The sequence below is a fragment of the Onychomys torridus genome, chromosome 8, assembly GCF_903995425.1.
Source record: "Onychomys torridus chromosome 8, mOncTor1.1, whole genome shotgun sequence".
Taxonomy (NCBI): domain Eukaryota; kingdom Metazoa; phylum Chordata; class Mammalia; order Rodentia; family Cricetidae; genus Onychomys; species Onychomys torridus.
The window spans coordinates 32,873,488-32,900,926 of record NC_050450.1 but is presented as its reverse complement, the minus strand read 5'-3'; the positions used below and the strand labels follow the sequence as shown (position 1 = coordinate 32,900,926).

Sequence of the window (27,439 nt, the reverse complement as noted above, 5' to 3'; positions counted from 1 at the left end):
TACCACTAACCCAGTAATACTCCCAGTATGCAGAATATGTCTTTGAAGAATGAACAGTTTGCGTTTTAGGTTTTAAATGTATTCATTGGCTGCAGCCACCGCTTCATCAGCTCAGTTGTTAGAGTGCTTGGCTAACACCTATGAAAGGGCGTGCTGGGGCCACATGTCTGCAGTCTCCTCGGAAGTGGAGACAAGAGGGGGCTGGACAGGCAGGCGGTCTAGCCAATCAGTGAGCTACAGGTTCAGTAAGAGAGCCTGTCCCAACATCAACCTGTCTCACTCACACACAAGCATACACACACACACACACACACGCACACACGCACGCACGCACACTTGCACGCACGCATGCACGCACATACACATGCAAGAAGAGACTCTGATCCGACATCAACCTCTGGCCTCTATACAAGTGAATGGTACCTGCATATACTCCACACGAGAATAAACAATAATTTTTTAAAAAATAATAAAAATAAATATAATTTAAATTTTTTCTTAATACCAGATATACACAGATCCAGCTACTAATTTTATTTGGTCCCATATGGCATCAAAATTCTCCATTAGACCATCCCTTCATATATTGCAACTTCTTAAAAGACCATCAAAGATGGCTACAATTCTGTAGTGACCTGTGTTTATAAACCTTATCCTTTCTTCTCCACTTGTATTCCCCCCTAATGCTTCGTCTCCTTTAACTAGCATCACATAGGATAAAATCACGTTATACATTTCCTGGGCACTCCTCTACACAGGCTGGGAGATGGTACAGGGGATAAGGCAGCAGCCTTGCAATGAGGACTCCAGTGCTGACTCCCAGAGAGGCAGCTGCCTGTAATCACAGTGCTCAGGAGATGGAGACTGGATTCCCCAAGGCAAGCTGGCTGATTATACTAACTCAATCACCCAACTCTCACTCCATCCTGTCAATTAGGTGGACAAGAACCTAGGAAGACACCCAGCATCCATCTCCGGCCTCAACATGTACAGGTGCACACACAGGCAAATACAACACATGGGAACAACATACAAAGACAGAGCCAAACCCTCCTATCGGGAAGTAAGCACCCAGGTGAACGGCACATTTCCATCCACATTCGCCCTGTAAACACTCCTTTGATCTGCAGGCAGTCTGTGGGAGGAGTATCGCATGGACAGAACCGAAAGGGGACAGGGTGGTCCTTACTTGTCCCTGGATGCTCCCAGCGCCAGAACAATGGGGTCCGCGATCTCCAACATGGACTGCAGGATAGAGGCAACCACGATGAAGAGGATGATGCTGAGCAGGAACGCTCGGTGAACCACCTGAAGTTCTATGAGCCCAGTCTGCACTGCCAGGATCAGCAGAGTAACTCCTTCTGTCATCCCCCTGACAGGCAGACACGTGCACAGGTCAATTCATAGTCCAACCACCATCTAACTCCAAGAAGACACTCGAAAGGCTGACTCCGTATTTTAAAATCTATTCTGACATTTCAGCCTAAAATCTTGTCCATATGCAATGTGACTACATGACCCATTGCATTAATGTGGCAGTACACACTGATGTACACTCATCCTTGCATGTTCAAAAGCATGCTGTGAGTTTACCATACAACAAAAGAAAGAAAAAAGAAATTTCTAAAATAAACAACTCCCAAGCAGACTGCCACTGAGACAGAGCCTTTTGCTACCAAGATAGCCAATGGAGTATGCATATTAACAGCATCAATTATATACTGACCTCTCTGTCTCTCTGTCTCTTACACACACTAAACGTAAAAGTATTTATTTAAAAAAAAAAACATATTTGCTTCTTGGAGAAGAAAATATCCCCTTTAAAAAGACAAGAAGCAGTAGAAAGCATAGATAAAGACTAATCTTTTTGCAATTAATTTTCATCTGGAATAATATATATACACACACACACACACACACACACACACACACACACACACCAAAAGTCTCACGACTTTATAATATTCTATTGTTTGGTTCATGAAAATGAAACAAAACAACCTCCTAGGAGAAATGATAGGCATCATTTTTAAAACTATGTGAGAAAATACTTCAAACTGTGACGGCAGTGCACAGTACAGTGGAATGTGTGGGAAGGCGAGCACACCAATTTTGACAATATACACAGGTAAAATCTTAATGGAGAAAACTTGCTAAGAAATCAATTCTTGAATACTGAAGTACAATATACAAAGCTGCCAACTCAACAATCCTACTGGTAATAATTGACTTTACAGATGGTCTACACAAAAAGGAAAACCTACGATAAAAGCAAACAGTGAACACTGGGATATGTTCTACTTCCACAGGAGCACCCAGCAAAACCAGGACTCTGAACCCATGAGCCAATGACCTGGTGTCTTCAACCAATAAAACATAGCAGGAAAATAACAACATCAGGAATCTAAACAGTAAGGAGGTTTAAAATATGGATCAGACAAGTGTAACATGGGTCTTATTTGGATCTTAACTGAGCAAAATATTAAAAAAAAAAATCCAGTAGAGGAATGTGAATAACTGGATATGATATCAAAGGCTCTCGTACTAGGAATGATGACTGGACCCTAGCCATACCTTTGTGAAGACATTTACAGATGGGGCTGGAGAGATGGCTCAGTGATTAGGAGCACTGGCTGCTCTTCCAGAGGACCTGGGTTCAACTCCCAGGACCCACATGGTAGCTCACAACTATCTATGCTTTTAGACCTAGGGAATCAGACCCTTCTTCTGCCCATTTTAGGGACCGGACATGTACATGGTACAGACATGCATGCAGGCAAAACACACACACCCCAAAAACAGAAAACTCTTGGGATAAAGTATCAAATGGAAATCAGATTTTAACAGGAGGATACATGCTTCAAATGGGAAAAAGCAAGCTTTCTGAATTCTCAAAATCTAAAGAAGTGAAATATCCAATAGTCATAATATACATACAATTAAAATATTTTACATTGGAATTTTGTTACTGTTTTTCATAGCACTCAATCCCAATATTGCAACTAACTAGTCAAGAAAAATAATCCTAAAAACTCTATTTTCTCTAAAACTCAAAAAAGACATTCTTGATTATCACTCCGCCTATGATTAAGATCATACGTCAACAGTTTACCTATTCATGGCAGGGTCGTTCATGAAGGCGCGATATCCCTGCAGGTAGAACTTGCAGAGTGTCAGAACACCCAAGGCGACAAAGGACACTGTGAAGACCAGGCCCAGGAGGGAGTACGGTGTACTGCAGCACTCCGCGATGCTGGAAAACAGGGAAGGGCAGGCTGAGTTCTCTATCTGCAGTACGGTCATCTTAAATCATCAGCAACCATCCAGGACCCAAATCTGAGGTAGTGTCATCCATCACTCCATTAAGAAGTCCGTTTTTTATTTTGCTTTTACTTATTTATTTATTGGGACAGGATCTCACTATGTAACCCTAGCTACCTGGCTGCTTGGAACTCACTATGTAGACAGGGGTGCCCTAAAACTCAGAGATCCACCCACCTCTGCCTACTGAGATTAAAGGAGTGTACCACCACACCTGGCTACCATAAGTAATTTAAGCCCTTTTATCACCTGCCATTCTAAACTATAAGTCTTCTACCTCTTCAGCAAACATCCAGTACACAGTAACAGATCTCAGCAAGGTCTTTACTTCTATTAGCTACCATCATCAAATGCAGTAAACATCAAAGAGTTTAAACTTTGTTCACACCTCCAGAACCATGTAATTCACATGATAGTAGCTATTCCAAAGTAACCTGTGCTACACGCACTTTGTTATGGCAACTGTTGGCTGTTCAAAAGCTCAGACTGTACCCATCACGGGGGTACTTGTCAGAACTCCCTATGTGAGCTCCTTACTACCCAGTAACCTCACCAAGTAAACAGCAGTATCAACCACACTACACTACCACTGCCTCAAATTTTAATTTTACTTGGGTAAATAAAATAATTTAACTTTAAACAGCTACTTTACAACCACACCCAGGAAAAGAGTTCATGATCATTTAAAGACTGTTACAATTTTACAAATTAAAAATCAAACTTTGATTAGCATAAAAAACCTTAAGCTAATTTAATACTGAACCAGTTATTAAAATATATGTTTATTTTATAGTACATGTTTACAGAAGCTACTTATTTTTTTCCTTTTTTTTTAAATTAAGAGATTTTCTATTCATTTTACATACCAACCAGAGATTCCCCTGTCCTCCCTCCTCCCACCCCCGACTTTTCCCCCCCAACCCACTCCCCATTCCCACCTCCTCCAAGGCAAGGTCTCCCTCCCATGGGGAGTCAGCAGAGTCTGGTACATTCAGTTGAGGCAGGTCCAAGCCCCTCCTCCCTGCACCAAGGCTGCACAAAGTCACCATAGGCCCAAGGCTCCAAAAAGCCAGCTCATGCACTAGGGACGGGTCCCAATCCTACTGCTTGGAGGCCCCCTAAACAGTTCAAGCTAAACAATTGTCTCACTTATCCAGAGGCCTAGTCTAGTACCATGGGGGCTTCTCAGCTATTGGTCCACAGTTCATGTGTTTCCACTAGATACCATCTTACACCTGTCAGAATGGCTAAGATCAAAAACACTGAAGAAAGCTTAAGTTGGAGAGGATATGGAGCAAGGGGAACACTCCTACACTGTTGGTGGGAATGCAAACTTGTACAGTCACTTTGGAAATCAGTATGGCAGTTTCTCAGAAAACTGGGAATCAATCTCCCTCAAGACCCAGCTATACCACTCTTGGGCTCAATCATACCACAAGGATATGTGCTCAACTATGTTCATAGCAGTATTATTTGTAATATCCAGAGACTGGAAAAAACCTAGATGCCCCTCAACTGAATAATGGATAAAGAAAATGTGGTACATATACACAATGGACTACTACTCAGCAGAGAAAAACAATGACAACATGAGGTTTGCAGGCAAATGGATGGATCTAGAAAAAATTATCCTGAGTAAAGTAACCCAGACTCAGAAAGACAGAAGCTACTTATAATTAAAACACTTTGTTTTTACAATGTACACCCAAGCACACATGTGAACACACCACACACACAAGAATAAGAGGGTAAACCTGGAACCCGTCCGTATGTATAGAGAGAACTGAGCATTTCAACTTCACTCTCAGTGGAAATGACAATGTGGACCCAGCATAAGCTTACAATAGACAATATAGTGTGAAAGGACTCAAATGACATGCAGGAATCAAAACAGAACAGAAACCCTAATGTAGGGCCAGAGCAAGCTCAGTAGACAGGAGTATTTGCTGCACACACAAGAACCCGAGTTCAGATCCCAGCACCCACCTAAAAAGCTGTGTGGCTGTGTGCACCTGTAACCCCAGCATTGAAGAGGGGGGCAGGCGGAGACAGGAGGATGATCACTACATCTAGCTCTAAGTTCAGCAAGAGATCCTGTCTCAAGGTAATAAGGAAGAGAATGAGACACAGAGAATGAGGCCAGTACCCTCCTCTGCACGTACACACTGGCACACGTGTGCACACACTCCCACACCTATACAAACAACCTTAAACCCTGAAAAACAAGTGTTTGAATTATGTGGGGCTAAACAGAGAAGTGTTAGGATATACCCATTTTACCAATTATTTTCTCAGCACTGAAGCAAACCAGGAAGAACGTGAGGATATGGTCCAAGTACACAGAACAGCCACAGGTACTGAGCTGAGCTCTGATTTGAGTGGCAGCCGTGCCTCTTGTCACAATGTCATCAGGGAGATGCTCTCCCAGATTCTCCCCACTATAAGTAGGAGATGGTGAAAAAGGTCTCTGTCTCTCAAGGTTGCTGGAAAGACTAAATGGGAGGAAGGTGCTTAGCATGTGGCAGGTAGGAGAGACTCAACATGACCATCATTTTAGTACCATATCCACAAATCACTTGCTATACCCTGGTCCCCAGGGCAGCCGACACCACCACAGTGTGCTTCAGTTCACACATCCCTTCACTGCCAGATCGGGCTCCTCCACGGAAAAGCCTAACTGGATTAAGTAGTCCTGTGACACTGCTAAGAGTACCGGGCACACCTGACTTCGCAGAGCCAAGTCCTCTCTTCCGAGGGGGATTACCTTGTCAGGAAGAGGAAGAGCAGCCTCTCTCGGGATGCGGGCTGATCGCGGGTGCTGAAGTACGAGTAGATCTGAAGAGCAAACAGAACAAGCCAGAAGACCATGAAGAGCACGGGGACCACCAGCTGGTTCCACAGGGACATCCCCAAGGCCAGGAGGCCGTACACCTCCACCACCTGCAGAGGAGAGAGAGAAAGCTGCCTCAGACTCAAGGACTTAAAAACTAACCAGGGTTGTTCTCACTAAACTTTGTCAAAGGTGGACAGACACAGTAAGCAGCACATTTTCCCATGTACTGAATTTCACATTCCTATTCACACATGACATGTGTGCACAGGCTGGCAATGGCATGTTGCCCCAGTAGTTCAGAGAGGTTGTATTCAAAACAGTGACCTCAATGGTGCTTTTGAAGACACCTGTTTTACATTCATGTCTAATGAAGACGATCAGAATGAGCCATATTGATTAAGGAAATGGGGGGGGGGCTGGAGAGATGGCTCCGATGTTAAAAGCACTAGCTGCTCTTCCAGAAGAACCAGGTTCAATTCCTGGAACCACATGACAGCTCACAAGTGTGTAACTCCAGTTCTGAGGGTCAGATGCCCTCTTCTGGTCTCCAAGGGCACTGCACAAACAGGCAGTGCAGGACATACATGTAGGCAAACACTCATATTCATAAAATAAAATTATTGGTATTTCGAGACAGGGTGTCTTGGTTGCATTGGAACTCATTCTGTAGGTCAGGATGGCCTCAAACTCACAGAGATCCACCTGCCTCAGCCTTCTGAGTGCTGGGTTTAAAGGCGTGCGCCACCACCTGGAAGTAAAAATCTGAAAAAAGGAATTGCTCATGATTGTCACACTTGCAACAGAGAATTTCATCTCCATTGTCCTCACTACTGAGAAGCAGAGAACTTAGTAGTATGTCTTTCCCACAGACAAAAAGATTTCTCTGGGTTTCCCAACAAGCACCATTCTCAATTTATTTGGGTTGCCAAATGCATTACCGCCAGGCAAAGGGTACACCTTTAAAAGCTACTAACCTCAGAACTCACGAAGTTTCTCAGTTTATAAACACCTCTCATAAACCTCATTAACTAACATGAATGATTAATGATTGATTATTAAATCTGAGATGACACACGTTACCCAGCTTCTAGAGCTCCTAAGTCAGGCACCAGACCCAGGTGGGCCAGCAGCACTCTAACAGGTGGCCTACAAACCCTCCACCTGGCAGCCAGAGGAATCTATCCATGTGAAGGCGGGGCATGAAATACAAATGAAATACAAAGAGCTTGAGGTATGATGTTAAACATTCATTTGCACTTATTCTTTTTTTCAGATTTTTTTTTCCCAAAAAATGTATGTGTATGTGTGAGCTTGCATGAGTAATATGTGCCATGTACATGTAGGTGCCCACAGAGGCCATTAAGAGGGCATCAGATTCCCTGAGCCACCATATGGGTGCTGGATTTGAACCTAGGTATCCTGCAAGGGCAGTAAGCTCTGTTAACCAGAGACATTGCTCCAGCCTCACATCTGTGATTTTTGTAAATTTAAATTTCTCATCAGTATAACAAATGCTTTTTCTACAACCCAGTCAAAATTAATTTCGATTTTTCCCATTTAGAAAATATTTAAGTAAGCTGAGCAGTGGTGGTGCAAGCCTTTGATCCTTTAAACTCAGGAGGCAGAGGCAGGTGGATCTCTCTGAGTTTGAGGCCAGCCAGATCTACAGGGAGAGATCCAGGGCAGAGACATCCTATCTTGAAAAACCGAAACAAAAAACAAAACAAAAAAATTATTTTCTGTTCGTAAGATGCCCTTGGAGACCAGAAGAGGGCGTCGTCGGATCCCCAGAACTGAGGCAGGAGGATCTGTGTTCCAGGCCAGCCTGGTCTACAGAGTGAGTTCCAGGTCAGCCAGGTCTATATAAAGAAATCCTCTTTCAAAAAAACAAAAAAGAAAGAAAGGATTTAAGAAAACTGTTTAACTAGCTGTAACACTACTATTAGAGGCAAACTAGTTATCAAAAGTAGACAGTAAGGTGCCTCTTTTCCACTTAAGGGCAGATGACTTGGACATTTTCCATTTTTTGCTTATGCAATTTTCAAGTCATAAATTTTATAACCTGTAATTTATGCTCACCAATCTCACCCTAGTGACTTGTGAACCACATAGCAACCAATAGGTGACCATGACCTTGAGAAAGAGACGCTGTCTTCCGGCCATTAAATATTTAATGTACTTAAACGTTTCCAAAATGGCCACCGTCTGATATAAATTAGAATTGCTCCACACCACAAAGATCCAAAGATAAAATGCAAGTCTTGAGTTGAACTCGCCCTTTTCATCCTGACTACAAACACAGCCTTTTCCCATGAGGCAGCTCTACACTGAGTGTGTGCAAATCTCTCTTTAAGTTCTACTTCTGGGAGACCACTCAGGTTAATCACTGTATGAGGAGAGAAGGCAGAATCAAGTTAAGGTCCCGTGCTTAGGGAATAGCACTCAAAGTTCTGATGGCAGAGCACAACACAGCACCTCTCCAGCCAGGGCAGGAATCAGGTCCATCTGAGGGTTTCCTGGACGTCTAAGTGACACACAAAGTCAAGAGGTAGAAGAGAGAACAGACCAACACTGTTTGTGTACAATGAAGCTGATTAATTAGATCAAACAGAGGCCCTTCTCTGCCAAATGTCTAACCTGGGAATCATCAGTCCTAGAGCAAGGGCCAAGAGAGAGAGACAACTACAAGCAGCAGGCTTTGTGTGCCAGCCTCCAGCACTACTTCCAAATGAGACCCATCACACTGTAACCCCAGGTTAGGGAACAAAGGGAAGCAACTGTAGACACAGTAGGACTAGAGTCAGAAGGAAGGTCAAGGATGGCCAGCTACTACTTGCTTTTCCTTATCTCTGTCTTTGGAAAGGCACAGAGCTCACCTGAATCTCACCGCTACCCTATGAGGTGAGTCCAGTGTTAACAATGGTATCAACTCCATTTTACAGAAAAGGGAGAGAGGTGATTACACCAAGGTCACTTAGGTGTTCAAGAGCAGCCTCGGGGTACGAACCCCAACACTCTCCACCCAGAGAGCCACTCCTCCACAGAAGAACTTCCTAGGACACACTGGATGCTCCTAACATGACTGAAGAGGGGCTTCTTCTAAGCCGTGAGGCAGTGTCACCATGGTCAGAGCTTGAAAGACAATGAACTAATCTTCACACAGAAACGTATCAAGCTGTATGTGCCCAGCAGTCTTACCTGAACTAACTCCCTGTATGCAGACTTAGCGAGGTTATATGGTACTAAGAGATTAGATCCGAGAAAATACAGGACTTCCAAGCCTGTAAAAATCATAGCGAATTTGTTGATGATGACGATGGTCTCCAGAGGAACGAGGCAGAGGCGTGCCAGCAGAGGAAGCATGTGCGCCGAGAAGAGCCAGATCTGCTTCGTTTTCATGACACAAGAGCATAAGGTGCACACCACTAGCTGACCTGAAATGGGAACAGATGGCATTAACCCTGAGCATGTGGATCCACAAAAAACAGAAACATGATGATGATGTTGATGACGACGACGACGATGATACTATAGGACCAGCCTTGTTGTCAAGCTTGATGACCTAAGTTAGCTGGACCATCATGGTAGAATGAAAGAATTCCCAACGCAAATCGTCCTTTGACATCAATGTACCCACATATATTATTACACACACACACACACACACACACACACACACACAGAAAAAAGAAAATTAAGTGATGCTTTTGAAGAAGTCTAAAGACTCTTGAACAATATTTTTGTTGTTCAGGACAGGATTTCTCTGCGTAGCCTTGGGTGTCTAGGAACTTGATCTGTAGACCAGGCTGACCTTCAGGCTAGCCTTGAACTCACAGAGATCCACCCGCCTCTACCTACTGAGTACTGGGATTAAAGGCATGCGCCACCGCCACCACCAACCACCCACCACCACCACCCAGCTCTTGAATAGTATTTTAAATCAGATTTTAATTTCATCTGGATATAATCACATATTTGAACATCCAGTGAATTTGGAATACTTATCCCCTAAGGCTAATTTGGGGAAAAAAATAACTCTTTACAGTTCTCGGTCACATTTGTGATGGCTTGAGCAACAAAGAAAAGACTTTTTTTTTTTTCTTTTGGCTATTTGAGACAGGATTCTTCTGTGTAGCCCTGGCTGTCCTGGAACTCACTCTGTAGACCAGACTGGCCTTGAACTCAGAGATCCACCTGCCTCTGCCTCTGGAATGCTGGGATTAAAGGCATGTGTCACCAGTGCCCTCGAGATAAAGCATTTTTAAATATCTATTTTAGAGTCACAATAATTCATCCACTGCTATTTACACTGTTTCTTTTCCAAAGGTATTCAATACTGAGACGCCTGCACCATACACAAAGCCCAAGATAATGGCTGCCTGCCCATCCCTGGACTGTGCCAAGACGCCATCTCTTCTGAGGCTCTTAATCTCTAGCTGAACTATGTGAACCTCCCAAGTGACTCAATCCTGAGAGTAAAGGCTGAGAAGTGTACCCTTTATTCTCAAAGAGGGCTAACGGTCACCACAATCAGAGAGAAAGAAGTGCAGAGAAACAGATGAGAGCCTTCAGTCTCTTCCGCTCCCCAGCCACAAACGGAAGTGGCATGTGAAGGCCACTGTGTGACAGCTGCTTGCGGTGCTCATTACCCATCCAGACTCATTCTGTATATGAGTAGATGTTAATATATGGGGGTTTGTTTTTAAAATACTTTTATTATACTTTATTATTTATGTGTGTGATGCATGTCTGCATGTGAACATAACATGTGTGTGCCTGAGAGGGCAAGAGAAAAGAGTCAGAACCCCTAAAGATGGAGCTGGACTCAAGAGTAGATGTGGGTGCTGGGAATTGAGCCTGGGTCCTCTGCAAGAGCAGAAGCACTCCTAACCACCGAGCCATCATCTCTCCAGCCCTGACTATACAACATTTATATAATGATCAGAGTGTACAAATGGTTTTCCAATCAACTTTCTCCACTCCGTACAATGTTAGCACTCTTCTACATTATTGCAATTATTATTTGTGAGGTACATTATATTGAATGTATCTGGCAAACCATTAGCATTTAGCCTTTTCCTAGTGTCACATAATTATAAAGTACTTGCAGAAATACACATATACATTTGTGACAACCTTGTACTTTTATCATATACTTAAGCAAGCTTTAACTGAGAATGTTTCCTAATATTTGCTTACTCTATATTCTCAAAGTGAATCAGACAACCCCACTGTCACCCAGGCTGGCTTCAAATTTAGGATCCTCCTGCCTCCATTCCTGCCCCCTCACCCCTGCTCTAGGTCTACAGTTGTACGCTAAAAGCCTGGTGTAAAAAAAAATTAGGGACTTTGACATACACCTTCAGATAAACCTTTAGAAACCAAGCCTTCCTCCAAAGAGAGAGATGATGCATCTGAGAAACAAACAGAAAAAAGGTAAGGAGAGAACCAGCCAATGAAAACAAGTCTCAGACTGGAAGAACACAGAACAAAAATTAAAATGCAAAACAGGCTGGAGACAGAGCTGATGAAACAGAAAGTTAAACAAAAGCTCAGCTCTCTTCAAAGCCAAGAATGAGAAGACAGGGGGGGGGGGCTGGAAAGGAGAAGACACGGGGGGGGGGGGGGGGGCTGGAAAGGAGAAGACACAGAGGGGGGGCTGGAAAGGAGAAGACACGGAGAGGGGGGCTGGAAAGGAGAAGACAAAAGGTGAAAAGCTGGACTTCTGGAAGGCAGAGCACTCAGCAGGGAAGGAAGGGGTCAGCAGGAACTGAAAGAGGCCTGGGGATGACAGGGCATCCGGGAGTGGATGCGGGAGGAAGTTCATCCTCATCATAAAATTAGCCTATCTGATGATGGGAATAGTGTGCTTCTTTTACTAAAATACTCAAAATCATCAGGTGAGAGCAGAAAAACAAAGACCAGGAGGAAGTGCCTGGTGGCAAGGATGACATGACACTGTCACTGTTCACCTGATGTCTACAGTTCCCTGGTCAGCGTGACGTGAACTCCCCCTCACCCCCAGCTCTGAAATTCCCCTAAGTCCAGGCCAACACAGGCAGAGAGCATTGTAGATACTTCCTCTATCTTGAGAGAGACCATGACTCAGAAGGCATTTTCTCTTTGAGACTATTTATCCAGCTTCTGTGAGGAAGTCACAGTGGGAACCTCCTGCAGCTCCGGGGTGAGCTGTTTGCTCTGTGAGATGCCTACTCCAATGGGTAAGGCTGAGTAAAGCAAAATCACCTTGTACTCTATAAACTCTCTGGATACAGGGATCCCCAATTAGAAATGACTCCAGGAAGGTTGCAGCCTCTATAAAATCATGTCACATTTAAATGGCCTTGTTTCCCTTTAAAAGCACACCACTGCAGCTTGTGGCTCTGGGAACGGAGTTCTACCAGAGCTCAATCTCCAACCCAAACGCTTATTATTATGAAACAGGAGTGGGAATTTACTTTAAAATCAACGTGAGAAGAAAAATACGCTTTAATATACCATGGACATCATTTTATTCCCTTAGCAACCAGACCTCAGGTAGGCTACCAACAATAAGACTAGAACCAGGCCAGCCTGGACCAGTAGAGTCTGCTTCACATAAGCCAACAAATGAAACAGAAAAAGAGGAAGAGGAGGAGGGAGGAAGAGAAGGGATAAGAAGATGAGAAAGTGGGGTAAGGAGGAGAGGAGGAGGAGTCAGGAGGGTAGTACAGAAGGGAGGAGGGGAGGGGAGCACAGATGAGGCCACCCCTCTTTTGCTAAGACAGATAACCTACAATGGCAGAGCAGGGCTGGGTGGCTTCTCCCTCCTTGACTCAGCAGCATGGTGGGGAAGTGGGTCAACTCCTGTTTGGCTGAGCTCATGATGCTGTGTTTTGGTGCCCTTTGACCTGAACAAGCCAAACTGGTCTTCCTCTTGGGGACAGATATGTGTGCCTCCAAGACTGCCCATCTCTGGGAGCCCCCAAGCACCCTGCTGCCGGACAAGGACAAGTGGCCACTTTTGACACTGAAAATCTCAAGTTCCAGAGAAACCCTACAGGTGTTTGACACCCTTCCTCAGGCTTCAGCAAACTCATCCTTTGTCTTCATATTTCAGAAGATGCAGAGGAAACCCTGTAAGAAATTATCACTGCACACTCCAAAGTTCAACAGACCCATTGCTGGCCTCGGATGTTACATCAGAACAAGTTTTGTCAAAAGGAGTCTTTTTTCCCTAGGAGTCTCATTTCAAAAAGCAAAGGGAAGGATGGGAAATCAGGTAACAGTACACTTTTGTGGTGATAGTTTAATTGTGCTGAAATGTGATTTTATGTGTATGCTAATAAAGTTTGCCTGGAGATCAGCAGTCATAGCGAGTCAGGAACAGAAGTCAGGCGATGGTAGCGCATGCCCTTAAACCAATCACATGGCAGGCAGAGTCTCTGTGTGGTCAAGGACACAGCCAAGTGTGTTGATACGCCCCTTTAATCCCAGTACCAACCATAGAGACCTAGAGGTCTGTATAGACAGGCAGTGACAAGGAAGTCATGTGGCTGGACTTAGAACCAATGAGAAGGCAGAACAGGAGAGCAATAAAAGCGCAGGTTAAGCAGGAAGAAGCTTTCTCTCTGTGGGAAACTACAGCTTGGTGGTAAGCTAAAGGGTAGTCAGTGGTTCTTTGCTAATTCTCTGATCTCTTCGGCTATGACCCCTGTATTTGGCTCTGTGTTTCTTATTTACTAAGACTATTTAGAATTTTGTCTACACACTTTATATAGCCAAATATACCCCAAGTCCTACCAGTACGCATTGGAGATTAAAAAGACATTTTACACCCTTCTGCACAAAGCAAAACTGTTTTAGAGTGTGTTCTGCGCACACTACACATTATGATGGGGAAGAGAGACATTTCAAGTGCTTGACAGCCACATGTGGCTAAGTGCTGGACAACACAGCTTTCATTTGTGCAGCCTCGATCAGTCCCCAGACACACAGCTCTCCTCATGGTCCCCCAGTCTTCTCTGTGTAAAGGTCTGGGCAATTGGCTCAGAAGCCAGCTGCTCTGAAGGCCTTTTCCTTCTCCTTAAGGCTGTCTTAGGAGGCTGGGCTGCAGTGGGCTCCCTCACTTTCCGTCAAGGATCTCTGGCAGGGCGAGTGGCCCACTGTCGACTCTGTTTGCTTCGAAGCCAGTACTCTTTGTTTTTAGCATTCTGCTTCAGTCAAGTGCAGGACTTATTTCTGACAATAGGATGCTCACTTTCAACAGCCGTAAGTAAACCTGAGTCATTATCTAATTCACTTTAGCCTTTCAAGTAATGACTAGCTGTTTAAAAATTAATCTTCCTGGATATTTAAAAACCCTTTAAGAACCACAAGTCTCTATAAACTATTTTTGATATGATTATCAATTCAAAACATAGGAAACATCTATGTGAAAAACTTGATGACCTGTGTTGGAGGCCCAAGACCCACACGATGGAAGGAGAAACCAACTCCTGCAAGCTGTCCTCTGATACACACACACACACACACACACACACACACACACACACACACACACACACAGAGGCAGGAAAGCACAACACGCATGCATGTACACAAATACAATAAACGTAGGAAGGAAGGAGGACAGAGGGAGGGTTTGAGGAAGGAAGGGGGAGGTAGAGGAAGGGAGAGGAGGAAGTGGGAGGAAGGAAAGGAAGGAAGTGGAGGAAGGAAGGGAACGTGTAGGCTGAAGAAGGAAAGGTGGGCTGAGGAAGGAAAGGTTAGTTGGTAGAGCGCTCACTACTGTAAGAGAGAGGTGAGGGGTCAGTTTTTGTTTTCTATAAAGGTAGTCTGCCCAGTAAGGCCTTAAATTCCATGAATGTCCATCCTATTATGCTAACCTTTTCATCCCTCCTCGTGACAGGACTTGTTTACTGAAAAGGCCTGGCTGCATTCCCTGAACCCTGACCCCTCACCCTTTCCTACACTTCCTCCGCGCTGATTCTTTAAAAGCAATGATTTCGAAAGACTGTGAGTCAGACCCCAGCCAATGGGGAAAAGACAGTCACCACCTGAGTTAGAGTAAAATCCAAGTGAACTTTCTGCCCCAGTGTGCTCAGGCTTGCTAGCCAGGTTTGGTTTCTGCCCCACCCTTCTTCAAAAAGAACTGCTTGTCCAGCTCCTTTTATTTATTCACATGTTCCTTGGTGCACCACAATTATTCTTTGTTTCTTTCATAACATAAATCTCCGGGTTCAATCCCCAGCACTGCATAAAACCTCGGTCCTCAGGAGGAGCAGCAGCAGTTCAAGGTCATCCTTGGCTACACGGTGAGTTCAAAGCTAGCCTGGGCCACAGAAGGTGCTGTCAGAAATAAAGGAGGGAGAGGGAGGAGAAAGGAGAGGGAAGGAGGGAGGGAGGGAAGGAGGGAAGGAGGGAAGGAGAGAGGACAAAGGTGAGATCAAATTGGGGGGTAGCACCACTTGCTTATGAAAACAGAATCAGGGAAGCAGGAGGAGGAGGTCAGGAGTCTGAGGGAAGTGGAGGGAGAAGTTTGAAGGCCCCTGGGTTACACAGCAAGACTGGGTCTCAAACAACCAAACCAAAGCAAAACAAGTGAGCCAAACCTCTTCAATACCAACAAACAAAACAGGAGAGCAATAAACAAATTTGAATTTTTAAATTTTTTTAAATGACTATGAATCAATGTTTTCTCATAAGATGGTAAAACCAATCAGTTCCTGTCTATACCCTTAATCCTTAACAATACTTACCTATTAAGGCTGTGGTAAAGCGATTCAGGGAGAGAGGTTCTAAATACATTGGTCCTTCATAGGCAGACTCCAGCTCACTCCTGACGTAGTCCCTGAGGAAAAACAGTAAGAAGGTACTGACTGCACGAGGGAGAGGCAGCTCAAGTCACCAGCTCTCGTAAAAGCTCAGGTTACCACTTCTCTTTCAACACACAAGAACGACTTCAACATAAAGAATTATATCCACGCGTACCCTTTATCTCATCTTTCATGCAGTGGGAACAGACTCTGCAGAGGTGAATGAATCTAACTCTACAGAGATGGCTCCTGAAGATGTATTTTGCAGGGGTTTTCTTTTTCCTGTCACCTTACTCAATATTTGATACCCAGTTTAAAAAAAATAACAAACCAGTGGAGACACCCTCTCTCAAAACTAAGAAACAGAAAGTCTAATGACAGACAGCACAGGCAATTCCACATCGGCACCTCAGTCTTAATTCCTCCAAGGTCTGTCCCCAACTATTCCATTAGCTATACAGAAAACAACAAACTAGCTAGCTAGAAAGCTGCTTCCCAGAAGGAAAATCCTTCACAGCCTTTCTTTCAAATCTACAGCGGACCTATGATAAGAATTGTAACACCCAAGAAAATTATCTAAGAAAAGAAAAATGTAATACCTACGTTTTAAAGGGTTTTCTTTTTAGTCTATTAGTCTATGTGTACATCTATGTATGGGTTTGTGCACACTGAGTGCAGTGCCTGTGGAGGCCAGAAGATGGCATCAGACCCTCTGGAGCTGGAGTTAAGGCAGGAGTGAGATACCCAATGTGGGTCCTCAGCAAGAGTGCCCAATCTTAACGGCTGAGCCATCTCTCCAATCCCAGCACCTACATTTCTAAAGAAGTACCACATCGTATCAAACAGACCTGTCCAAATATAATCCTTCAGTATGGGACAAATAACAAGCTTTACACACTCATGTAAGAACTGTTTACATTTGGAACACACAAGCTGGAAACACAAAAGGGGGGCATCTGAACTATCTGGTAAGCCAAGTGGGACTGTAACAAGACAGACAGCCAGAATTTTTATATTGAAGAAGGGAAGTCTGTGGGAAAATAATTCTCCCCTGTTTTCCCAACTGTTGAGTAACTTATTCACTGTACTTTAAAATACTTTCAATGTTTTTAATATTTTTGAACAAACTCAAATTCTGTATTTACTTTTTCTATGAAATTACTTGTTAGGCACTCGAGTTGAATTCCTTCAGCATAGCATAGTCAGCTCAGAATGAGCTTTACATAACCACGCAGTACAGGGCTGCCAAAAACTCAAAATTTAAAACTTTTTTTTTTTTTTTTTAAAGAATAGGAACAGTTTAGGGAATATTTAAAAAGACATCACCTAAATGTGTAGGCCATGAAGCAACTGACCCTTCTCGTCTTTTGATGACTCCTCACATTTACAGAAGAAAGCCAGAGTCTCAAGAGAAAAGCTCTTAGCCAGTGTTTGTCAACGTGTCTAAGGGGACAGTTTGTCATGCTGACTTTCCCAGCTGGGGAGGAGAGAGCATGCCTGGTGGGTAAAGACTAAGTAGCATTCTACAGTGTGAGTGAGCATCCGTTTTGATGTAAAAAGGCACAGGTGTGATCTTTGCAAATAACACATAAAGTTCTGACTGCTGTGGCTAACCATCTGGGTAACAACTTTATATGGTTCAACAACACTCATAGCGCCGCCTCTGAAATGGCACTAAAGCAACCATTCCATCTAAAAGAGAGATGACTGAGGCTTGGCACTGCCAGGTCCTCTGAAGCCCAACTCTTTCTTTGTGGCCACAGCACAGTCTGTACACAGGTACAGTTTAAATTTAAACAGGGGTCAGGGAAAACCCATAGACAGAAAGCAGACAAGTTACAAAGGCCTGGGGAAGTGGGGAAGGGCAGGGATGAGTACACGGATATGAACATAACTGCCCGTAGTTTTAAAGGTCAATTTGTCACAGCCTAGAATCACCTAAACCAGCAGTCTCAATTAAGGACCTGTCGAGAACAGACTGGCCTGTGGACATGTCTGTGGGAGACTGATCCTGGACGAGGCGGCAGCATTTCAGGGGTGGCTGGGACTCAGGAAGGAGGCAAGCAAGGGTCCGTGAGCTTGTCCCCCCTGCGCGAGCGGGGACACTGACTTCCCCACAACAGGACTGGAGGCTGGCAAAACAACCTTCCCTCCCAAGGTGCTTCTTCTCAGGGTATTGTAACACAGCAAGAAAAATGGAAGTAGGGCCCTGCCTGAGGAATCCTGGGTTTTATATTGAGGTAATGAAAATGTTTGGGGACTGCGTAAGGTAATGAGGCACATGAATACATTCTGCCACGTGACTGTCACATCAACTGAAAGGCAGCGTCAGCACACAAGGCTCCCAGGGCCTGGGTCCCAGGAGCTCAAATCCAAGAGGCTATGGAGACTGCAGAGCGGACAGCCCTGTTGTCTGTCACTGTTATGACCCACATTTTATAGTACAACTGCAGACTCAACATTATCTTCCAGAACATCTTTAGAACATCTGACTGCGCTGTCCTGGAATGTCAGGGGCTCAGCACTACTGGAAAGCTTTCCTTTAGTTCGCCTTCTTAAAAGCTTCGCTTTGTCTTTGACTTTTTCATCTTAAATTCTAATATTGTCTAACAAAACTTCTAAAGAGATGCTAGGGGCATAACTCAGTAGTAGAATGTTGGTCTAACCAGGTCGGAAAAACTGTAACAAGAACAGAACTATTGTATCCGTATGCTTCCAGAACCCTGCTGGGCTGTAAGCAACACCACTCTCACAAGTAGTTATCATGACTGTACAAAATGCTGTAATGACAATACAAATGCTGTGACCATTTCAAACTTTGGGAAGCTGAATTCTGAAGTCCGTGGTGCTACACAAATGGCCTCTTCCACCCTCGCCACCACCACGTTGTTCTTCTTCTCAGCGATTCTGTCTGCCCTTTACTTGGGCATAAGTAACACTTGTTTCCCCCCTCTTTACAAGGTATTACACAAGCCAACTCCACACTGCACACCTTGCATCTTAAAGCCTTTTCTTCTAGACCTTCTCATTACTTTCCTTCTTTTTCATGCTCTGCATATGCATTACTCCACACAGCTAAGGCCATGAAGGGAGGTCTATAGCCCAGCAGATAATCAGCCTTAGGGTCATCACAACACCCCCAGTGAGTCCCCCTGCTGGTGTCCACACTGCCATCTTCTAGGACCCTGGGTTGCCATCTTCGCTGTTGCAACCTCACCCCTGCCTGTCGGCCACCCTACTCCAGGAACCAGCCTCCTTCCTCGTCCCTCTACCTCCCTTCACCTTCATCTGCCTGCCTTCTGAGGACAGGCCTTCAGCATCCATCTGGCAGGCCAGTAAGTCCACCTCAGTAAGACAGCCAGGCCCAGAAGCAGGTAGACTCCTTTGGAGGACCAGCTGAGCTAAGCTGAGCTTGTCAAAAGTGAAACTGACTGGTGAGAGGCCTCAACTCATAGGGAAACCACTATGCAGATTAGCACTACACCCCAAGTGCAGGACTAAAATAAGGATTCGGGCTAACAAACTCTCCAAGGCCAACTCACAAGCACCATCAGTGCATCTCAGACTGATGACAAGAAGGCTCCTGCTTCAGTGAGTTCTAATTTACAACATAAAGAAGGAGATGAGGGGAATGAGGGAGACTGGGAATGAGGGAGAAGGGGGATGGAAGAGGGGACGAGAGCTGGGGAAATAGCTGAGTGCATGAAGCAGGCCATGCAAGCCTGAGGAATGGGGTTCACAGAAGAGCTCGACAGTCAGGGACCAACTCTAACCCCAGGCAGAGAGGGTGCGGAACACAGGCGAACCAGAATGGCCATAAATGGAGAGTTCTGTGTTCAGCCCAAGCCTCTGACGTGGTGAATAAAAGCAAAGAGCAATGGAGGAAGACACCTGGTGTCAACAAACTTGCCTGCATGTACATACAACCACACACATGTGAACAGGCAGCATGCATACCGCACACATATAAAACCCAAAGCATAAGTCACAGCAGGACAAGAGCAAATTCACAGTACAAGCCCACGAGTTTTAATTTACACTCTGAAGTGACCATCTGAAGATGCTCAGAGGGGCTGGTTCCAATATGGAAAGTGTAAGAGGACAATGCACTAAGCCAGCCAGATGCCAGCACATCCTTCCGGGAACCCATTGACCTTTTAGATTTCTGTAATGTGTGGAATGCTGACAGTGAACCTAAGAACTACAAAACCAAACCCTGGGACAATGTTCTCTAGTCCTCTGTGCGACCTCTTCACTTTCAACCGTAACTTTTGGAGTGGGGGGGGAGACAAAGAATGTGTGAGATGCACAAGGAAGCCCTCAAAGACACCTTGAAATTGGGAAAAAAATCTTGCTATAAAGAAGTATGTAAGCCATTAAAAATAAATGAACAGCAACAACAAAACTAACAAATCCAGGGAGCTTAGCACACCGGCTAGCGACTGAATCCTTTGTGCTACAGCCTCTTAAGCAGTCTGACGTGGTCCTTGAACATCGCAGGAACAATCTGTACACTCTGGCCACTTAACAGGAAGCTTTCAAAAGATGCTCATTTCAGAGAACAAGGAAGGGAGCTCCAAGTCCTTGTGATACGAACAAATAAAAAGTTCCCATACCAGAGCCCCCACTCAGGTATTCAAGCACCTGCATTTAAGCACTTAATGTACACATGTACATACACGTGCGCGTGCGCGCGCACGCGCACGCGCGCACACACACACACAGTTGGGGTCCCAGGGGGCTCACAGTGGTGTCTAGGGACTCATTTTGGCTGTGAGAGTACTTGGGAGGAGGTGCTACTTGTATCTAGTGGGTAGAACCCAGGACAATCTCCACAACAGAGATTGAACATGTCTAAAATGCTACTGTTCCCAGGACAGACACGCCCTGACCTACCGTTCGAATTAGAGAGCTCTGTGTAGAATATCTGTGTTTTACATATAGTTGTTTGTATCTTACATATATATTCTTGGGACTGTTTTATATTTGAAAGCAAACTTCTATACCTATGCAGCCAGGATGGAAATCGTATATTTTCCCTCTTTTGAAAACCCTTTCTAGTGGGGACTTAATTAAGGTCACATATAAAATCAGTGTGTTAATTCATAAACCTAACAATAAACCTGAAATTAAGAATACTAAAGTTTAACTTTTTTTTAGAAAAGCACGTAATTATAGATGTGAATCATGACCACAAGTTTACAGGAACATGCATGGTTTAGTTCTGGATTATCTCTATTTTAAAGTGGTAATGATTCTGGGATATATATTAACTAAATCATTGCACGTGAAAAGCAGAGTTCAACAATTTTTAACATCAAGGAAGATGGTATTTTAAATTTTTAAATAGACTATTACTAAGAAATATTTTTTATTACACTCAGGACTGCTGAGATGGCTCAGTGGTAAAGGTACTTGCCACCAAGCTTGACGATCTGAATTCAAATCCAGATGGTGAAAAGAATCAATTCCCAAAGTTATCCTCTGACTTCTACGTGTATATCATGGTGAATCTCACACACACACACACACACACACACACACACACGCGCGCGCGCGCGCGCGCAGACAGAGAGAGAGAGAGTAAATAAATGGCAAGATTTTTAATTATTTGTATTGTACTGAGTGATGTGATGGAGTTTTGAATATTTAATTCTTCTATACTACAAACTGTGTCTACAGTCAAATTTCAAACAAGTTTCTACTCACAGATAATCATCAGCACAATATAATTAAAATAAACAGAAACCCAGCTTTCCAAGTGTTTATAAAATTTTCAAGTTAGAAAATTAATATTGATAAATATCTTCTACAGCTCGTTTCTGAAGTAGCAATTTAATTATCGAGATTAAGGACACTGTGTCATGTCCTTCTGGGTGGGAGCCTTAACCTTGAATGGCTAAGCCATCTCTCCAGCCCAGATACTGTGTCTTATGTAGCAGTGAAGGAGATAAATTATCTAAAAAAATGTCTGGTAAGGAACCTGTACCCAGAATATATACAGAGTTCCCATAACTCAGTAACAATAAAGACAATCCAATCAAACAATTGGCAAAGGACCTGAGTAAATATTTTTCCAGATAAGATTTATAAATGGTAAATGAAAAGACTCTCAACATCATTAGCCGAGGCTCCACAATGAAGTGTTTGCTGGCAAGGGTGTGGGGAAACTGAGACTCTGCTGCTGGCAGAAATGCAGGATAATGCAGTCACTTGAAAAACCCAGCCCTGCAGATCTCAAAAAGGCAAAATCAGGAGACTATACAGCCTAGCAATCCTACTCCGAGCTATGTGCCTAAGAGAAATAAAAACCAGCACACAGATAGAGATGTTCACAGTATAAGAGGCCCCAAGTAGAATGACGTAGTGCCCATGCATGGGTAGTGACAGAACTGGGGCTACAGCCCATTGGTAGAGGGTGCATCCAAGGTCCTGAGTTAGATGCTCATCATTTGCAGCCCCCCAAAAAAGGATGGGAAGCGGGGAGAGACAGGCAAGGAGGAGGAAGAGGAGGTGCCGAAATACTGCAATATGAACCAACTTGCTAAAATCAAAGAAAATTTGGCACCAAAGACCATGCTTGTACAGTTCAGGATAAATGAATCAATAGACAAAATAAGGGCTAAGGAGATAAGATCACTTGCAGCGAAAGCCTGGGGATCAGAATTGGAATCTCCAGCACCCACATAAAAATGAAGATATGGCCATGAATGTCCTGTAATCCTCGAATGGCAGGGATGGAGACAAGCTGTTCCCAGCTCACCAGCCAGCCAACCTAGATGAGCCCATGTCAAGGCAGAGTGGTAGACCAGGACACCTAATGCCTGGTCTCTGCTCATACATGTGTGTACACATACACGAGAGGGGGGGGGCAGGGGGGAGGAGGGGGGGAGGGAGAGAGCTCGAGCAAGCGCGAAAGTGAGAGCTCTGTATAAGAAGGCCTAGGGATGAAGGTCCAGGGGCTTGTGGGAAATGAGGAGTACCAAGAAGGCCTAGGGATGAAGGTCCAGGGGCTTGTGGGAAATGAGGAGTACCGAGATCTCTTAGGGGGACAGGAAAAGTCTAACAGCCATTGTGGCCATAGTTTGCACAACTCTGCAAAAGCATCCTGAGCTACTGAAGAGCTGCAAACCTTAAAGGGATGTGTGAACGCTGTGTGAAGCCACAGGTGAACCAAAATGTAAAACCATTTTTTTAATTTGGTTATTAAGATGACATTGTAATATTGCAATTTTAATGTGTCACTATTTTTAAAGTGGAGACATGAACACTGTATCTTAAAATACAGTATGTTCAGACATTTATTAAATGTGACATGTCACAGGCAGTTCGAGGGAGGCATATCTTTGCTAACCTTTTATGAGGAAGGAGCAGACAGTGAATTACACTGAAGGAAAACACTGGAATATGTTCTATCTTCAAAGTCACTCGACAGAAAAAAAAAACAAAAGACAAAAAGCCCTCTAGGACAGGCACTGTCTGTTGCTTAAAGCATTAGATTGCCACAGCAGCATACTCACTGAGCCCACGAACTTGAACACTAAAGTTCTCTTCCTATTAATCATGTGCCTCCCTACAAGAAGCAAGGCAAGTCTGGACCACCCCTCCCTGAGGTCTGTGGGCCCAAGATTCCATCTGCAGGTCCCCAAGTGACCCAGGAAGAAAAACTGCTCTTGCCCACTATAAAATGTTCAAAATTCTTTTAGTATTTGGAATGTTTTAACTTTCTAATGATGAAAACAAACATTAAACATTGAAAATAAAAAATCCTTTATGCTAAAACTAAATATTTGCCATTGTCACACCCTAAAAGGGCTTTTTCCTATACCCTCGAATCTGTTCTGCGTCGTCGTCATCCCCGCTTTATGTAACAGGATTTTGCCCCATTTAGAAATGGGTGGATTGGTAATACTGAAGATAAAAATAGAATTACATGTTTTGGGCCATTACTACACCATTAAACCATGTACAAATACTCATGATTTTTACCCAGGATTATAACTATAATAAAAACAATAGTTTTGATAGGTCTACTGTGAATCTTGAAATCCTCTGGAATTGCCCTCTCTAAAAGGCCAGAATGTACCACAGAATGCACTACCATTTAAAAAGTAACTTTAAAAGACTAATAGCACAAGAAAACCCTCACAAAACACAACAGGGCCATCTTAAAAGAATGGTAGTTGAACTCTGGTGAGCCTTTGCTGTCTGCCAGAATTGTGCTAAGAAATCCAGACGCTTCACTTGACTCTTATCACTGTGCTTTAAGATTGTCATCACACTTCCTTAGGTGTAGAAACTAAGGCTTATCTTTCCAGTGACACACCAGTTTCAAAATAGTGAATTAGGTAAGCTGCAATTTAAATGTATCTCTGCACCTAGCCACCCAGCCTGCCACCTAAGAATGAACTACATGCCTCCTAGGTGTCAAGGCACATTTGTACACTGAAATGGTGACGCCAGAGCCCTGGTCCTAAGTGGACAGTGTATTCCATGGATGAGACTTTTGTTTACTAAAATTCTTTGCTTATTATTTTATTATTTAGAATGAGTAGTGAAGTATCTCCACCCTGAGCATGAACCAATGCCATCAACAGGATGTAGCTTGAGGCTGACAGTGCTGTGTGAGGTCATCATGTCGCTCCCCCTGCTACAGGAAATAACTGTTTCCACAGAATGCCTGGGAACATGATGCAGGACCCAAAGTAACCACGGTGACTCTATCCACTTGAGGAACCAAGCTGGGACCAGACTTCAAGTTCCAGACTGTATTGGCCGCCACAGGGCAGTAAGAGTGACAGAGTCAGATGTGTGCGACCCTCCAGGGAGCACTCTGTCTACGCTGGGAGGGACAGGGAAGACAACGGGCAGAGGAGGGTGAAGAAAACCACCTGCGGGACGGGAGGAGCAGATCCCGCTGACGAGGGCGAGGAGGCTGCATTCTCCAGGAGGGCAGAAGCAAGCGGCAGCTCAGCTGTTTACTACTCTGACTCCTACATATCCAGAGAACCACAGGGAAAGCTGGGCAACTAACTGACAGCTACGTGATTTCAGGTAACTGTCACTGCCTGATACTTCCTGCATTTCCATAAAATCTGTCAACAGTGAACACTGCAATTTTATAACCAGACAAAAATAACTTTTATTATTTATAAAAATCAATTCAGTTTCAGCCATTTAACATGAGATTTCTAGATTCAACTTCAAGCCTAAATTAAAATGTATAGGGCCTGCACTATACTGAAGGCCACTGCCAAATCTCCTTAGAATTCAGAGTATAAGTAAGTACATGTCAACCAAAGTTGTGAAACTTAAGTTTCAAAAGAAATTATACATCAAAATATGCTTCAGGTTCAACTACTTTTTAACATTTTTATCCAAACGCAGGAAGCTTATATAATATGGCAGACTTCAGCTTTAACATTTTAGTCTCAGACACAATTAGTCCCACCAAGTCACTGATGGATTCTACACTTCAGCAGCTTAACACTGATTCTCAATGAAGACAGGGCTGGCCAAGAAGTGGAGAATTAAACTGCTTATCACTGTCTGCAGAAATCCTGTTCTTGGGTAATATAGAGAAGTTCATCTTTAAATATAACCGGAAGGCCTATTTCCTGTTGTTGTTTCTTTTCAAAACCAGAATCCCAATATAATTCCAGCTATTAATCTTGAATGATAATATCTATAGAAAAAACAACTATCAAAAGACCTGATTTTGAAACCAACTGGGATGGTTATCTTGGCTGTCCACTGCTTTCTTGATCAGATTATTTGAGGTGGAAAGAGCCACCCTAAAAATGGCCATACCTTCTGAAAACCCAGATACAAGGACATGGAAGAAGAAATGTTGCTTTTTGCCCATTTCCCCGCATGCTCACAAGTCCATCTGTCCTGCTGCTCCAGCATCCTCCACAGATATTAGAGCCAACTTTTTTGGGCTTTCAATGTAGACTGAAAATCAGCAGCCATTGTTGGACTACCTCGCTGCATCCTGTGTAAGCCATCTAACAAATTCCCTTTATTACAAAAATTCATTCTATCAGCTCTGTTGCTTGGGCAGGTCTTGACTAGTAATCTACTAAAGCCATAGCTTTGTAACAGTATTTATGAGAAACACTGTATTGACATTTGACAACAGAAAAACAACTTCAACTCAATCTCACATTCCAAAACTGGGGTTGCAGCCTTACCTGGATATCTGATGTCCAGCATAGAGGAGCAGGGCAGTCAAAAAATATAAATAAAGCTGAACCAGATGCTGCCTGGGCAAAGTGAGTAGCACGACACTTAAGACGTAACCTGCAGCAGAGACATGAATACAAATCATTGCACTTTGGTCTCCCAGTTAGTTATACTAGAGATAAGTTGAAATAAATTATTTTCCAAGTAGCTGTCAACAAATGGGGTTTTCTTTTTTAATTTCACTACCAAGGTTCATTCAGTTCAAAAATATCACTGTAGATTTTTACAACTGGAAATAGCATCTGTCACCTCTTACGTCACCTTTCTACTAATAATTAGATGCAACACACAAGGGTACAACGTGACCCCTCACTGCCCCTTCCCTCAACGCCTCCTTCCCTGTTTTACATTAACTCTCTCATCACTGGAACTGCCCCCTTCAGACTTCTCCATCTTCAGAAGCCCCGTCTCTCCACCATCTTCCCATCCATCATTTCACCTACTGAACAAAGGTCCTCAAAACACATTCAAGGGCTCCTCCCCATCCCAAAGGGAAACACATGGTTCTCTTCACAGCAATCCCTGTTGTAGAATATTCCTTCACATTGTGTGAAAATGTGTCCCTATGATTGGTTTAATAAAGAGCTGAATGGCCAATAGCTATTGGTTAGGAAGAGGTTAGGTGAAACTTCTGGGGACAGAGAGGTCTTGGGGAAGAAAGGTGGAGTTGCCGACCAGACACAGAGGAAGCAGGACATGCAGGAGGAGAGGTAAAAGACGTGACAGCACATAGATTAATAGAAATGGGTTAATTTAAGTTATAAGAGCTCGTTAAAAACAAGCCTAAGCTAAGGCCAAGCTTTCATAATAAATCTCTATGTCATGATTTGGGGGCTGGTGGTTCAAATTTCCCCTTGTCGATTAACTTTTCATTCCATTTGTACCCAATGCTTTTATTTTCTAATCATCTATTTAACCCTTTCTCTGCTATAGAACCGTTTTTACCTTTCTCCTCCATAACCCAGAAGCCAACCAGCATCCAAGACAGAACCTTTGGCTATCCTGTCATGCTTTAATCTGAGATACTGATCTCTTGACCTCTCATTTCCTCTTCCGTTTTTTCTTTCACCTTCCTCAGTGAATGTTGGAAATGTGGTCCCTAAACAACCATTCTCTCTATGGAGCTATAAAGAATCTGGCACAGAGCAGTCACTTTTACTTTGAATATTGATACCCCTTTCCAGATAAAATACCCACAAATAATTCCCCGAGTCCTCCTGTGTATGAAAACAAACAACAACCA

The 27,439-nt window shown here is 43.7% G+C and overlaps 1 protein-coding gene across 2 annotated transcripts in view; it reads right to left on the bottom strand.

The window, feature by feature from the left end:
* The window catches only part of Rnf145 (ring finger protein 145), a 46,328-nt gene that overhangs the window by 6,599 nt on the left and 12,290 nt on the right, over positions 1-27,439 (bottom strand). For both annotated transcript variants that reach the window (XM_036196726.1, XM_036196727.1), the window contains exons 3-8: positions 26,145-26,253; positions 15,895-15,986; positions 9,353-9,588; positions 6,086-6,261; positions 3,113-3,253; positions 1,190-1,372 (exon numbers count right to left, since the gene is read on the bottom strand). In XM_036196726.1, the coding sequence (XP_036052619.1) occupies positions 1,190-1,372; positions 3,113-3,253; positions 6,086-6,261; positions 9,353-9,588; positions 15,895-15,986; positions 26,145-26,253 (937 nt within the window). The remainder of the gene's footprint in view (positions 1-1,189; positions 1,373-3,112; positions 3,254-6,085; positions 6,262-9,352; positions 9,589-15,894; positions 15,987-26,144; positions 26,254-27,439) is intronic.